At 40.7% G+C, this 17,270-nt stretch overlaps 1 protein-coding gene across 1 annotated transcript in view; it reads left to right on the forward strand.

The window, feature by feature from the left end:
* egf (epidermal growth factor) overlaps window positions 1-17,270 on the forward strand; it is a 155,585-nt gene that overhangs the window by 81,470 nt on the left and 56,845 nt on the right. Inside the window, exons 7-12 of the mRNA XM_063046350.1 lie at window positions 459-557; window positions 3,286-3,408; window positions 9,240-9,362; window positions 12,791-12,916; window positions 14,042-14,178; window positions 16,122-16,270. Of these exons, the coding sequence (XP_062902420.1) occupies window positions 459-557; window positions 3,286-3,408; window positions 9,240-9,362; window positions 12,791-12,916; window positions 14,042-14,178; window positions 16,122-16,270 (757 nt within the window). The remainder of the gene's footprint in view (window positions 1-458; window positions 558-3,285; window positions 3,409-9,239; window positions 9,363-12,790; window positions 12,917-14,041; window positions 14,179-16,121; window positions 16,271-17,270) is intronic.

Genomic DNA, 17,270 nt, shown 5'->3' on the forward strand with positions numbered 1-17,270 from the left:
TCCATAGACAACTAAGATACTGAGGGCATTAACAAGCACAGCAGTGGAAGTAAACACCATATGAAGCAGGACTTGCTGCCACGATAATGATTAGTACAGACTCCCGCTGTGGGGTGGATATAGTAAGGTAGGCCCTCTTAAACTCATGTCAAAGCAAATCTCAGTCTCCATGTTCAGACTCCTTTATGCTGGCTAGTCCCATCTCTGGGCCTCCATTCTCAATTAGTGTTTTGTTCAGTGTTTTTATCTCACTGTTCATGACTGAAGCTTCTGTGCAAATGCAGGTTATACGCACAGAGGGCCAAGTCTGAATCCGAAGTATTGGCTGGCTTACTGCCCCTTGGGCAAGTATTTCAATGGTTCCCCATCTCTGGGACAGTTCTCACTTTTTGTCATCTGCCCTTTTGTCAAAGGAAAAACACCAAGCTTCAAAGTTTTCATGTCTCTAAATTCTGCAGAAAATGAAGCTGGAAGTATTTGCAAGGAAAGCCTCAATGGAAATTGCTACAAGTGTAAAGCTGGCTATGTTCTCAGTGTTGGTGGGAAATCGTGCAAAGGTAAGCCGAATCTCAGAGCAAAGAATCTCATTGCGTTGTCTCCATTCATGGTTTAATCTTTCTCACAACTTCCAAACTATAAACTTCTCCACATTTTCTGCCTTAACTGATAGTTTACATCTGCTACATTGCATGGATCATAATAATACGGTAACAAGCTCATATTTTCTAGATAGAAAACAGGAGCACCTTAAAACATTTATTTCTCTATCACTGGAATAATTCATAATCACTGCAGGAGCCATGCATCTGTTTTCTGTCTACATTTTATTCAATGTAGCATGTTTATTTTATGTTTATTATGGAAAATGGTCATGTGGGTGGGGGCTTGTTAAAAACGAGGGGAGTAAGTTACGTATTCGTGCTTTTTTCTGGGCAGTTTACCTCTGGGGACCATCGGGTGTCACATCCTCTGTTGACCACTTAATTCTGCTTAGTCTCGCTTAATTACAGTTAATTAGCCTTAATTGCATCACTTCAAGATTCTATGTTTTGCTAGTTACAAACAAAGGATCGAATACAGTTCTTCAACTTTTGGAACATTACTGGGGTGACTGGAGTGTGGTCATACAAGGGTAACAACTGAGATAGTTACAAACAAAGGATTGAATACGATTCTTCGACTTTTGGAACATCATTACCAGGGTGACTGGAGTGTGGTCATACAAGGGTAACAACTGAGATACCGTAAACACGAGGAAATCTGCAGATGCTGGAATTTCAAACAACACACATAAAAGTTGTTGGTGAACGCAGCAGGCCAGGCAGCATCTCTAGGAAGAGGCACAGTCGACGTTTCGGGCTGAGACCCTTCGTCAGGGCTAACTGAAGGAAGAGCTAGTAAGAGATTTGAAAGTGGGAGGGGAAGGGGAAGATCCGAAATGATAGGAGAAGACAGGAGGGGGAGGGATGGAGCCCAGAGCTGGACGGTTGATTGGCAAAAGGGATATAAGAGGATCATGGAACAGGATGCCTAGGGAGAAAGAAAAGGGGAAGGGGGGACCCAGAGGATGGGCAAGGGGTATAATGAGAGGGAGAAAAAGGAGAGAGAGAGAAAGAATGTGTGTATATAAATAAATAACAGATGGGGTACGAGGGGGAGGTGGGGTATTAGCAGAAGTTTGAGAAGTCAATGTTCATGCCATCAGATTGGAGGCTACCCAGACGGAATATAAGGTGTTGTTCCTCCAACCTGAGTGTGGCTTCATCTTTACAGTAGATTAGGCCGTGGATAGACATGTCAGAATGGGAATGGGATGTGGAATTAAAATGTGTGACCACTGGGAGATCCTGCTTTCTCTGGCAGACAGAACGTAGGTGTTCAGCGAAACGATCTCCCAGCCTGCGTCGGGTCTCGCCAATATATAGAAAGCCACATTGGGAGCACTGGACGCAGTATATCACCCCAGCCGACTCAAAGGTGAAGTGTCGCCTCACCTGGAAGGACTGTTTGGGGCCCTGAATGGTGGTGAGGGAGGAAGTGTAAGGGCATGTGTAGCACTTGTTCCACTTACAAGGATAAGTGCCAGGAGGGAGATCGGTGGGAAGGGATAGGGGGGACGAATGGACAAGGGAGTCGCATAGGGAGCGATCCCTGCGGAAAGCAGAGAGAGGGAGGGAGGGAAAGATGTGCTTAGTGGTGGGATCCTGTTGGAGGTGGCAGAAGTTACGGAGAATTATATGTTGGACCCGGAGGCTGGTGGGGTGGTAGATGAGGACAAGGGGAACCCTATTCCTAGTGGGGTGGCGGAAGGATGGAGTGAGAGCAGATGTGCGTGAAATTGGGGAGATGCGTTTAAGAGCTGAGTTGATGGTGGAGGAAGGGAAACCCCTTTCTTTAAAAAAGGAGGACATCTCCCTCGTCCTGGAATGAAAAGCCTCATCCTGAGAGCAGGTGCAGCGGAGACGGAGGAATTGCGAGAAGGGAATGGCATTTTTGCAAGAGACAGGGTGAGAAGAGGAATAGTCCAGATAGCTGTGAGAGTCAGTAGGCTTATAGTAGACATCAGTAGATAAGCTGTCTCCAGAGACAGAGACAGAAAGATCTAGAAAGGGGAGGGAGGTGTCGGAAATGGACCAGGTAAACATTAGGGCAGGGTGAAAGTTGGAGGCAAAGTTAATGAAGTCAACGAGCTCAAATTTCGTCCAGGAAGTTGCGCCAATGCAGTCGTTGTTGTAGCAAAGGAAAAATGGGGGACAGATACCAGAATAGGTTTGGAACATAGATTGTTCCACAAAGCCAACAAAAAGGAAGGCATAGCTAGGACCCTTACAGGTGCCCATGGCTACACCTTTAGTTTGGAGGAAGTGGGAGGAGCCAAAGGAGGAATTATTAAGAGTAAGGACTAATTCCGCTAGATGGAGCAGAGTGGTGGTAGAGGGGAACTGATTAGGTCTGGAATCCAAAGAGAAGTGGAGGGCTTTGAGACCTTCCTGATGGGGGATGGAGGTATATAGGGACTGGACATCCATGGTGAAAATGAAGCGGTGGGGGCCAGGGAACTTAAAATCATCGAAGATTTTCAGAGCGTGAGAAGAGTCACGAACATAGGTAGGAAGGGATTGAACAAGGGGGGATAAAACAGTGTTGAGGTATGTGTGTTATGTGTTATAAACTTTTATGTGTGTTAACTGAGATACCGTGCTAGGTTGCCAACAATTCACTTGTTAGAATTGGTTGCTACAATCACAAACAATAATATTTCTAACATAATTCATTACTCCCCAGATGTCAATGAATGTGCTTTTTGGAACCATGGCTGCACATTGGGCTGTGAAAATGTCCCAGGCTCTTATGTTTGCTTCTGTCCAAAAGGGTTCGTATTGCAGCCCGATATGAAAACATGCCAGGGTAAGATTTTGTGAAAATACATACCTTCCCAAGCCATTATCAGCCAGGGACAGACTGCATCAATACTCTGACCACCAACATCCAGATAGCCTCCTTTGTTCACATTCTGTACCCAAAAATTGCAATATCATGCCATCTAGAATTTCCATTGTAAAACACTGATAGCTACTGTTGGAACTGAGGAAGTTACTTCAAATTTCAAAGTAAATTTATTATCAAAGTAGATATGTCACCATATACAACCGTTGTGAGATTCATTTTCTTAGTCATACTCAATAAATCCATAATAGAACAATAATCAGAATCTAGTGATGGAGAGAAAATACTAAAAGCTGAGGTGCAGAGGGAATTGCGAGTCTTTGTGCAGGATTCCCTAAAGGATAACTTGCAGATTGAGTCTGTGAGTCTGTGGTGAGGAAGGAAAATGCAATGTTAGCATTCATTTCAAGAAGTCTAGAATATAAAACCAAGGATGTAATGTTGACACTTTATAAAGCACTGGTTAGGACTCACTTAGAGTATTGTGACAGTTTTGGGCCCCTTAGAAATGATGTGCTGAAATTGGAGAGGATCACGAAAGTTCACGAAAATGATTCCCGGATAGAACGGCTTGTCACATGAAGAGCATTTGATGGCTTTGGGCCTGTATTCACCAGAATGCAGAAGAATGAGAGGTTACCTCATTGAAACTATCAAATGGTGATAGGTCTTGATAGAGTGGATGTGCAGAGGATGTTTATTACGGTGGGAATGTCTAGGACCAGAGGACACAGCCTCAGAATACAGCGGCATCCTTTTAGAATGGAGATGAGGAGGAATTTCTTTCGCCAGAGAGTGGTAAATCTGTGGAATTTGTTGACATAGGCAGCTGTGGAGGCCAGGTCTTTCTGAATATTTAAGGCAGAGGTTGATAGATTCTTGATTAGTCAGGGCATGAAGGGATTTGGGGAGAAGGCAGGAGATTAGAGCTGAGAGGAAAATTGGATCAGCCATGTTGAAATGGCAGACCAGACTCAATGGACCAAATGGCCTAATTCTGCTCCTGTATCTTATGGTTTTATGGTCTAATAGAATCAATGAAAGACCACACTAACTAGTGTGTTCCACTAGAATGCAAAAGACAACTGTGCAAATACAAAAAGAAAGAACTAATAATAATAAATAAATAAGCAATAAATATCAAGAACATGAGATGAGGAGTCCTTGAAAGTGAGTTCATCGGTTGTGGGAACATTTCAATGATGGGGCAAGTGAAGTTATCCCCTTTGGTTCAAGAGGCTGATGGTTGAGGCGTAATAACTGTTCCTGGACCTAGTGATGTGAATCCTAAGGCTCCTATACCATCTTCCTGATGGCAACAGGGAGAAGAGAGCACGTCCTGGGTAGTGTGGGTCCCTGACGATGGGTGCTGCTTTCCTGCGATGTTTTGTGTAGGTGTACTCAATGGTGTGGAGGGGTTTACCTGTGATGGAGTGGGCTGTATCTATTACTTTTTGTAGGATTTTTCTCTTCAAGGGCATTGTAGTTCCCATATCTCTGATGCAGCCAGTCAATCTACTCTCTACCACTTCTATAGTTGGACCAAGTTGAGTATGGAAGTTTGTCAAAGTTTTAGATGTCGTGCTGAATTCCCAAAAACTCCTAAGGAAGTCAAGGCTCTGCCATGCTTTCTTTGATATTACTTATCTGCTGGGCCCAGGACAGGTCCTCTGAAATAATAACATCCAGGAATTTAAAGTTGTTGACTTTCTCTACCTCTGATCCTCTGAGTCTAGCTCATGGACCTCTGGTTTCCTCCACCTGAGTCAACAATCAGCTCTTTGGTCTTGCTGATATTGAGTACAAGGTTGTTGTTATGGCACCACTCAGCCAGATTTTCAATCCCCCTCCTATAGGCTGATCTGTCACCGTCTTTGATTGGCCCATGACAGTGGTGTTGTTGGCAAACTTGAATATGAGCATTGGAGCTGTGTATAGCCACACAGTCAGAAGTATAAAGCGAATAGAACAGGGGACTAAGCACACAACCTTATGGTGCAGCTGTACTGATGGAAGTTGTGGATGGTGTTGTCAATCTGAACTGACTGGGATCTGCAAATGAGGAGACTTATGCTGGATATATCAGTGGTTGTTGAAATCATTTATTAATTAAATGTTATAAAATATTATCAACACCTATGAAAACAAATCTGTTCAAATTTAGAGTCTAACTTTGCCAGACATTCCCAGATTAAGTCAGTTAACAACGGGGAATAAAGGCACTGGAATTCAGCTGGGTCACCTATATTCCCATGGACTTAGCTCATGGTAGAAGTAGTTGTCCCCCTTCAGTGAACATTCATTACCAAACTGCTCTGTTTGGTTATCATCTTGTATTTATTTTAAAATGTGGTGTAAAATTAACTACTTATTTAAAAAGTATAAATGATAACGTGGGGATGCTTTTTATACAGTTATTACCCCTCAACCATCAGGCTCCTGAATACAAGGGGATAACCACACTCACTTGCCATCCAGTGAGATGCTCCCACAACCAATGATCTCACTTTAAGGACTCTTCATCTCATTATCTCATGTTCTCGTTATTTATCGCTATTTATTTATATTTGCCGTTGCACAGTTTGTTGTCTTCTGTACTCTGGTTGATCTTTCATTGATCCTGTTATAGTTACTATTCTATAGATTTGCCGACTATACCCACAGGAAAGTGAATCTCTGGGTTGTATATAGTGACATATATATACTTCAATAATGAAATTTACTTTGAATTTTGAACTTGTATATGGGGATTTTTTAGAACTAACAATATTACAGGTTTACATTGCAGGGTGCCCTATTGGTTCTTATTGAAAATAATTTTTTTTTTGGAAATAATTTATTTTCAAAAAATACTACATATGCTTAAAGTTGGCAGAATGGAAGCTGCCAAAATCTCTAGGTTAAGAAACATACCCAGTCAAGCTGCTTCCTGAAAAATAACTACTTGACCTCTTTACTTACTACCCCAGCTTTGTTTTAGTTTTGAAGCTTCTGATAGGCAGTCCTCATGCCATATGCACCTCTTACCCCCTTCAATAGCTTGTGAGTTGGAATGGTTTTGATAACAATTCTGTAGCCCCCATAGAAATGAAACATTGCCCCTCTGTCTCTCCATGAGGAGACAGTATTACTAACCCGACTGCTTACTACACAATGTGATCATGCGTGGTATGGCCTTGTCCATTTTTCATTGCTGGCCTTCCAATGAACCCAGCTGATGTCCCATTTCTGATCCTCTGTTCCCAACCAAGGGCTATTATTTTATATGGACAGTACACCATCCCTGGATTTGCTTGCCATGATACCTTTGCTACATGTACTTGTCCATATGATAACAAACTGAAGGTTTAGAGGGATACAAGTCAAATGTTGGCAATGGGATTAGCTTACAAAGGTGCTGTATTTTTCCGTGAGTCCATGATTCTCTGATTAATTCATCAGAACTCACTGATTAAAAAGAGGCTGAAACTCTACATTTAAAGACCCAGCATATTCTCACTAACTCAAGAATTAGCTTTTCAGAGTAGGAATCAAAATTATTACTGTAGTGAAATCTCATATGTAAATTTAAGGACCAGAGAAAACTAACATAATTTTTTGAACGTTCTTTTAAAATCATAATGTTATTTCTTTGGCAATAGAGGAGAGTAACTCTTAGCTGAACTATGATCCAGATATTATATGAAATTTGTCAAATATAGGTCAAAAGATGTGTCTACATTGGTTCTTACATTCTACATGTAACCCTCTCACTGGGCTCGTATGCAAACTTGGCTCGATAGCTAACTCTGCTAGCAACCATGTGACTCAGCGACGAGAAGACCACCTTTATAACAATATACGTCTAGAGTCAATATGATTTGGCGTTCAACCAAACAGGAAATTCCGAATAAAGAAACTTCGATTTGAGCAAATGCTGTATAAATACAATTATCGGTAGTCCAGAAATGACAAATCATACACCGGCATTAAACTATAGAGAAAGTATGTTTACTAATTTCAACTTAGTCAAACAGTTATTAAGTGAAAGAAAAGAAAGAAAAATAAATATAAGGGCCCATTACAGTTAGACCAGTCTAAATGTGCACATGACTGTTGGAGCTCATTGCTTCCAAAAGCCAGGTATAACTGTTACTCATGGCGCTGAATTGTCATCACCAATCACTGGTAGAGCTTCCCGTCTTGGACTCCTTCATCTCACAAAGCACTCCTTGCAATCGTGTCTTCCCGTCAGATTGAATCCTACGGGCATCTCTCCCAATTTTCTTTCTATCGCATCTCTCACTAAGAGACCAAGAACACCACCACTGTCTGTCACAAATCTCTCTCCACCTAGCTCTCTCTAGCACCTTCTCCTGATCCCACCATCCTGATTGGTTGACACAAAATTCCTAAGATGAACAACATGGCCCCTTATCTTTAGCCGAAACCAAAGCATTCTACCTGTAGGACACACTGCCTTTACAGCAGGCTACTAAATGAAATTCCTCACAGCATAGCAGCAGAAATCTTAACCAGAGCTTTACACACACAAATCTGCAGCTCTTTAATACTGCCTTTCATTTCTCCTTCCTCATCTATTTAATTTGTTTCACAAATACATCAGTCTCATTTGGGTAATTAGTTTCATATCTTAACCATTTATTTATTGTTCATTAGCTTATATGGATTTCTCAAGATAAATAAGTGCAAATCTAGAAAGTAGTCATGAATATTTCAGATCATTGAAGAACAAATTTACAAGGATGTTGCCAACACTAGAAGGCCTGAGTTACAGGGAGCAGTTGGCCAGGCTAAATCTTCATTCCCTGAAATGTAGGAGCGACCTTATGTAGGAGCGACCTTGTAGAAATATTTAAAATTATGAGAAGCATAGATAAGATGGATAGTATGTCTTTTTCCCTGGGTAATGGACATGTAGGTGTGATCTCTGAGTTCCTTAATTCATTAATTGCTGAATACATCATTAGTTCCAGCAAGTTTTGATACACGTACCACAGCATGACTTTACTGTATATTTTGTGAATTAGCTATAGGAAAAATTGAAAATGCATTTGTAGTCCATGTTTACACTGCTATTTTTGGCTGTAACAGAACCATTTCCAAAATAGCGATGATCTCTTCCATTTTCTTTGAATAACCATGTTGAGCCTGGTCATATATCACTTACGTCATATTTTATATTCAAAAAGTACATTTAGATTTAATAAATATTTACCTGTGTTCAAAGTAAAGCAAAATATCTTTAGCTAAATTATCTTTATAAGCTGATCATAATTTTAATAGTAGTAAAGTAATGAGCTTCATTGAAACATAGAAAAGCTTTTATGGACTGTTTGATTTCATAGATTCCCTCTATCGTACATTAGATATTGATGATAGTCAATATGTATTTCCATTCTCTTTCCCTGTCGATTCTTCCCTCGATACAACTTCCTCGACAAAAGTTATTAATTTCAGTCTTGAATGAAAAATAGAAAATTAAAATAGGAAAACACATCCTCTGTTTCAACACTATCTCCCTGTGCTTGTCACATCCTTTAAGTGCTTGGCAGGACTTCCACCTCAGCCCTTACAATGATAGTGATTGGCTTGAAAATGAAAGCTTTTCATCACAATATTACTAATAATCCATGAGTAATATTTAGGAATATTAAATCTTTTTATTCAATGGGAGCAAGATGTAATACCTCTCAATAATAAGGGATGAAAAAAGTCATTTTATTGCATGTTGGAATAATTGTTGAAACATATTAATCTAACTGATGCTCTTTTTTTCCTTTGTTTACCAGATATTACTCCATGTTTGGAAAATTACACCGAATGCAGCCATGACTGCATTCAGGCATCTCAGGGGCCAATCTGCGTCTGTCCACCAGGATCTGTTTTACGACCTGATGGGAAAACATGTTCAGGTATCAGTTGAGATATCAAGGTTATTTTGAAGTCATTACCCTGTCAATGTGTGTTTGTTTTTTAAAAAAATGTTTATGCAGTTAAGCATTAGACATTAGAAAAGTGAAAAGCAAGTTCAATTGAAAAATTTTGAGATTAATTACTTTTGAATAATCAGAATTTATTTACTACTGTCTGATTAAATAGAACACTGTCCCTGAAGCATTAAATACCATTCAACTCTGGGAAGAAGTTTATATCTGATAAATATAGTATAAAGAATCTATGTCAGGAATGAAAACAGATGTAAAATATGGAATTTGCAGACAGGTTTGGAGCTGTAAAGAATGTGACAAGGGACTTGCATTCAAATTTTACTTGTTCCATGGCTGGTTTTCGTGCCAAAATAAGGGCACCCTTCGGGTGGAGCAGTAACACCTTGTATATACCATCTGGGTAGCCTCCAACCTGATGGCATGAGTATCTGCTAGCCTCAAGGGCATTTTAAACCAAGTGTAGGTACTCCTTGTTTCTTTGAGGGATAAAGGTGTCGGTCTGGTGATCTGAAGGTCGCTAGTTTGAGCCTCAGCTGAGGCTACGTGTTGTGTCCTTGAGCAAGGCACTTAACCACACATTGCTCTGCGACGACACCAGTGCCAAGCTGTATTGGCCCTAGTGCACTTCCCTTGGACAACATCGGTGGTGTGGAGAGAGGAGACTTGCAGCATGGGCAACTGCCAGTCTTCCATACAACCTTGCCCAGGCCTGCGCCCTGGAAACCTTCCAAGGCACAAATCCATGGTCTCACAAGACTAATGGATGTCTATTTAAAGACCTCAAAGTTGTGGGTTGTGACCTCTGTGTCAAATTTCTGTCAGTAAAAGGGAGCCCTGTCATCATATTGCAGGAAGTAAGATGGGGAAGTGACACCTGTGTTTGAGTTGATGGTGACAGCAAGTGTCCAATGCATTGAACAGAGGGACTGCAGCCAGAAATGGATGCAAACACTTCAAATGCTTCTTTAAAAGGTCCATGAACCGAGAGAAAACTGGATCCTTTTTTTTGGGCAATATAAACAGCAACAAAAGAAATTCTTGGTCATTCAACCATTCATGCCCAGGGAAATTCATTGTATGGGGCAGTGTTGTGGGCCCAAACATCTTTAGCTGTTACATTAATGACCTTCTGTTGTAAAGTCAGTAGTGGGGATGTTCACTAATGCAGCAGTCCCCAACCACCGGGCTGCGGACCGGTACTGGGCTGCAAAGCATGTGCTACCGGGCCGCGAGGAAACGATATGATTTGGCGAAATGCGTCAGCTGCACCTTTCCTCATTCCCTATCATGCCCGCCGTTGAGCCATTACGCACGTGAGGTCATTACCCGCGTGTCATTCATGTCAGCGCGGGAAGGAGATCAACTCTTTGAGCTTGCAAATGACGATGGGCTGAAAAGTATGTTTGACATAACATCTCTGCCAGCACTCTGGATCAAAGTCAAGGCTGAATATCCTGAGATAGCCACGAAAGCACTGAAAACGTTGCTTCCATTTCCAACATACCTCTGCAATGAATGCAACGAAAGCTAAACTGCAGAATAGACTGGACATAAGGAATCCCCTTCGAATATCGCTGTCTCTCCCATCACCCCTCGATGGAACCATGTTGTTGCAGGGAAACAAGCCCAGGGCTCCCACTGATTCAGCGATATTGGTGTGTTGCAATGATTTTATATGTTCATACGGGAAAAATATGTGCTGTGTTTAATATCCAAACGTTACTTAAAATGTTATGATGCAATTGACTTATAAGTGACATATAACCATATAACAATTACAGCATGGAAACAGGCCATCTCTGCCCTTCCAGTCCGTGCCGAAAGCCACTCTCACCTAGTCCCTCCGACCTGAACTCAGCCCATAACCCTCCATTCCTTTCCTGTCCATATACCTATTTAATTTTTCTTTAAATGATAACATCGAACCTGACTCAAACACTTCTACCGGAAATTCGTTCAACACTTACTTCAAGCTCTCCTGTCCTCCTCTGATAATTGACATCACTATATTCATGCGAGGAAAATATGCGCTGTGTGTTTAATATTAAATTCGTTAGATAAACCCTTTTAGAAAGGAAATTGAGTGTATTAGCCACTTATCACCGATATTTCGGTTGTGATTAACAAACCCGCGCCCCCCCCCCCGCCGAACAGAATGGCCAAAAACGGTTTGCAGAAAAAAAATTGGCACGTACATGCATGAGCGAGTCACGCATGCGCACTGGTGCCCGCGCAAGGCTTCATGGTCATTGTAGTTTTTCCCAGGGTAAACTCAACGTACTTGACTGCTACTCTTGTCCGTTGGCAACCTAACCCCCGCCCCCCACCCCAGGTTGGCCAGTCCGCAAGAATATTGTCAATATTAAACCGGTCCACAGTGAAAAAAAGTTTGGGGACCCCTGCACTAATGAATATTCAATATTTAACTCCATTCCCAACTCCTCTATGGGTGAAGCAGTATACGTCAAGACTTTCACGTATAGACTGAACAGTGACAGGTAATTGTTACTCAGAGGTGCTAGGCAATGGGCATCTCCAGCAAGAGGATTTCTAATCGATCTTCAACATTCAATGACAGTACTATCACGAGTTTCCCATCACCAATATTCTGGATGTCACTGTTGACCAGAAGATCAATTGGACCAGCGATAAATACCAAGGCTACAGGTGCAGGTCACAAATTAGTTATCCTGCAGTGAATGGCTCATCTCCAGACATTTCAAGGTCTTCCCACCCTCTAGAATTAGGAGCAATTTTATCTACCTGGATGAGTACAGCTGCAATAACTCTCAAGAAGTTCAGCACTATCTGAAACAAAACTGTCTGCCTCATTAATACGCCAAGAACCACCCTAAACCATCCTTCTCATCATCATCAGTATACATGTCACTGAGCTTGTCACTTTGCTGAAAGATGACCAAAACTCATTAGCTAACACTTAGCCTATCTGTGTTGAGTTTAGTTTATGGTCACTGAGCAACCTCATACCATTCCAAGCACGTCAAAGCTGAGCTCAAAGGTGAGGTAGTATGAAACAACAGCAGAACAACATAGGTGCCTTGTGGATTTCAACATTTGATCATGAAAGTACACTTTTCTGAATTCGTTGTAGTTTTTGTATTTATATAAAGGCAAGTGCCATCAGTTTCAGATTTATATTAGCAGCAAACTGTAATGGCAATTATGATTTTTTTTGTTTGTTGGACAGTTTGTGGAAGGACCTCATACAAAATGTGAAAGTCGATGCATTGCAAACTGGATCCAAACTTGCTTCAAAGAGTATCAAATACATGAAGCCAGAATGACAGTTTCTGAGTAATGTTTGACAAAAAACCACTTAAACAATGAATGTTGTTCACTGAGTTCATCGCTGGTTTGACGTTTTCTTTCAGGTTGCAGCACACCAGATAATGGTGGCTGTAGCCAGATTTGTGTACCGCAAGGTCCAGTGTCTTGGAAATGTGAATGTCTACCTGGTTACAGTCTGCAGCTTGATGGACTGCACTGCCGTGCTTCAGGTTGGTTGTGATGCCCGATGTTGACAATGTCATTAAATCATGATGCGTTGAATCTGAGTGACATATCTGAGCTGTGACTCAAGAGAGATGGCAGCACGGTGTCATCGTGAAACTATATATATGTGCATATGGTGTAAATATATGGAATAGCTTTCCAGTACTGGATTTGTTGTCTATGGTCAGATCTGCAAGATTCACCCACTGTTTTTTGCCATGTTATCCATCATTTTAACCAAAAATCTCCCTTCCCGTTATGATGAACTGATTCCTCGATGTTCTTTTCCAATTCACTTCTAACAAGCATAAGTTCATTAACACTAAAAGAGAAAATCTGCAGATGCTGGAAATCCAAGCAACACACACAAAATGCTGGAGGAACTCAGCAGACCATGCAGCATCGATGGAAAAAAGCACAGTCGACGTGGAGTGTACATTTTTCCATAGATGCTGCCTGGCCTGCTGAATTCCTCCAGTTTTTTGTGTGTGTTGCTTAAGTTTATAAACAGTTGATACTACTTACACATGTGTTGTGTTCAATGTTGAGCACACCAGGACACCAGCATGCATACTCAACTGAACTTTATTGACAACCCTGCTTGTACAGTATGTGAACTCCTTCCACATGTGAGTGGTTAACTGAATGATTTAGGATTAACATTATCAACTACCACTACAAGATGCACCTTTTCTCTTCCCCTTCCTTGCCTGCACCCTTTCAAAATTGTTATCATCAGTTTCTCCACAAATCTATCCTCAACCCCTTGGCTCTGAAAAAATTAAACTCTCTATTTTGGGTCTCTGTTCCTTGGTAAATCTTAATGAATATTTTGCTATCTCACAAAGTCCTTCTATCTTTTCTGCGGTGGCTTCATTGTCTAATTAAATTTACACTTCTGCTCCGATTGTCAAACACTGAGCTTAAACTTTTTTCTTGTCTTTCCTTTTTTCCTTTTATGCCTTCTTGTCCTCAACTTTAAAGTTTTAAGATGTCTTTTTGGTGTGAATTTGTAGCTGAATACCTTTTAAGTTTCCCAGTATGGTTCCCCCAGCTCACTATAAAGGCTTGGGCATAAAACATGGCTTTTGAGTTTTTTTTTGAAAATAATCTAATTTATTATTTACCAGGTCCCAGACCATTCCTGTTATTTGCAAACAGTCACGATATACGGCGCATAAACTTTGACGGAACAGATTATCATATTGTTCTGGAAGGACAGATGGGAAGAGTCTTAGCATTTGATTATGATCCAGTTCAAAGTAAGGTAAATAGGATGTTATAATTTCACGTGGTTTATCCCTTGTGAGTGATTTTAAAGTCTTCAAATTCTTCCGGGGTTTAATCAACATATCATTTTGGTTTAATACTTCTGAAGCAGAAGTTCAGAAATTACTGTTGGTAAAATCTTGCAGCACACTGAGACGTTCTGAGCTTTTTGCAGAAAGGTTAGACTATTTAAAATGTATGAAAATTAATTAGATATACTTTTTATAGTATAGTTTAAATCATCATTCAAAATTGCTTACATTAACATTATCAGGAGACTTTCAGACCATGGTGATTAACTAATCTGGTATATTGATCATAAAAATTATTAAATCATATTCTGGATAATTATAAGACAATCAGATAACAGTAATGTATACAATCACTCACCAAGGACACTACACTCTAATGATTAACCTCTTTCAATGAAGAAGGCAAGAAGGCAATATTTTATCCTTATCTTAAAATGCACATGGTTTATGTTCAATTTGCTGGGATTCGGGTAGGGGAGTGCCTTCAGTTTAGTTCCTCTAGAGTAAGGAAAATGTTCTCAATCCTGTCCTGGAAAAGTGTGCCTGCACATTAGTTGAGAATAAATTTGCATTTGGATTGGACTAGATTAGTTACCAAGAAGCATTTTGAAAGTTACACGTGTGAGCATTCAGACAGCTCAGATTAGAAATCATGGGCGCAGAACTGATGATCTTTCATCCATTAAAGTGAGAGGTCAGGAAGCAGCTGCTTGCCCATGCTGTATTCCCTGTGATCACCATCTCTCTTCTGAAAACAGTTACCAACCTGTCATTGATTTCCCAGTCAGCTGGTATCATTACATTGAGATGGTCAGGAGGAACCAACGTGTCAAAAACCCACACGGCTTCCCTTCACAGATATAGTTGTATGTTGTAGACTGATATAAGGGTCACTCTTGTAAGTTAAGCTAATGATTGAAGTGCATTGCACTGAGGGATAGGAAGTGGAAAGGGTGAGCAATTTCAATTTCCTGGGTGTCAACATCTCTGAGGGTCTACCCTGGTCCCAGCATATCGATGCAGTTACAAAGAAGGTACAACAGCAGCTATACTTCATTAGGAGTTTGAGGCCATTTGGTACATCACCAATGACACTCACTAATTTCTACAGATGCACTGTGGAGAGCATTCTAACTGGCTGCACTGTCTAGTATGGTGGGGGGGGGAGGAGGGGAGGCACTGCGCAGGATCGAAATAAACTGCAGAACGTTGTAAACTCAATCAGTTGCATCATGGTACTAGCATCCACAGCATCCAGGACATCTTTAAGGAGTGATGCCTTAAAAAGATGACATCCATCATTAAGGACCCCCATCACCCAGGACGTTCCCTCTTCTCATTGCTGACATCAGGGAGGAGGTACAGGAGCCTGAAGGCACTCACTCAATGATTCAGGAACAGCTTCTTCCCTTCTGTCATCAAATATCTGAATAGCCATTCAGCCCATGAATACCTCCTCACTATTTTTCAGTTTCTGTTTTTGCGCTACTTATTTAATTTAAATTTTTAAATATATATATACTCACTGTAACTTCAGTTTTTATGATTATTTATTGTATTGTACAGCTGCCACATAACAACAAATTTCACAGCTTATGCCAGTGATATTAAACCTGATTCTGACAGCAAAGTATAAAAATCACTACCATGCATGTAATTCTGCGTGCCTGTCACCAGAGTGCCCAATCTTATCACCATGCTCAAAACAGAAAGCTTTCCATTCTCCAACTCATCACTACAGCTTGAAATAACAGGGCTGAATGTCAGTTTTTGCATATGGTAAACAGATGGCAGTTCAACAAGATTATTGTGTGAGTTCATTTGGGTACAATGCTCTTCGATATTTAATGGACATTTCTGTGTAACAGCTGTTTGATGAAGCCACTGTGGTTTTGTTTTCTGTTTGTAGATTTATTTCGCTCACATGGGCCTGAAACAGATCGAAGTAGTTAATCTGGATGGTTCTGAGCGTGAGAAATTCATTAGCAAGGATGTGGATTCACCTGAAGGACTAGCTGTGGACTGGATTAACCGCAAATTATACTGGATTGACAGAAGGTACACCTGTAGTTAAAGAGCTAATTCTCAAGGTTTACCCTAATTTTAACTATCTGGTGAAATCACGTGTTTGGCTGGACATCTGTTAGTGCTTCTTAAAGAATCCAGTAGGAAATAAATATAGGCACCAGCAAATAGGATTTGGTTGTATCTAGAGGGATACATTTATTCTGGCAAAGGAAAAGATGGTCTCAGCGATTTGTCAGGAAAAGGGATTATTAATGTTCATTTTATGCTCTCAGAAACCATTGTTGTGTATTTAATATTTCAGTAATCTTGAATATATATATATAGGTTGATTTGCTCATTTGAATAATTCATTATGGGTTATATGTAGAAAATATGTGAGTTGCATACATCATCTCACTACCACATGATACGTATGCACCTCGCTAAAAGTAAAGATGAAGCCAGACCTGCATTCCCAGACTCCGCGTCTTTCCTTGGAATTAAATTAATGTTTTGAAGTCACAAAAGATAACATTGGCGATAAGGTATTTTTAAAGCAAGTGTCTCACTGCACTTTGACAGGTCGGCAGCCGTCTCTTGTTCGCTTTATAAATACTCCGTCGCCAATGTTATGTTTTGTAACTTCAAAACATTAAACCACTGGTTTCATACCTTTGTGTTTTGTGACTGACAAGAAGTGATTGATAGATGCAGGTCTCTCAAAAATCTCTCAACAATATTTTCTTCTCCCAATTCAACCTATTTTTGTTGTCGCCCTGGCTGAAGAAAATAAGTGCAATTATTGCAATTTGTGTTTTATGCATTACTTCCTTAAAGCCATGCCTAATTCCCATCTCAGAATCAGTAGCTGTGGTAAAGTCACCGATAAGCCATCATTAACATCTGCTCTGCTAAACAGTCCTCACATCTGTGTGTCACACACTGGACCTATCCTGAGCTGCTCAACACTGAAACCTCCTAGTCAGGGCTGCTCATACCCTGCCATGTTAGATCTGGTCCAAATAAACCAGTGCAAGTATTTGCAGGCATT

The sequence above is a fragment of the Mobula hypostoma genome, chromosome 4 (genome assembly GCF_963921235.1).
Source record: "Mobula hypostoma chromosome 4, sMobHyp1.1, whole genome shotgun sequence".
Taxonomy (NCBI): Eukaryota; Metazoa; Chordata; class Chondrichthyes; order Myliobatiformes; family Myliobatidae; genus Mobula; species Mobula hypostoma.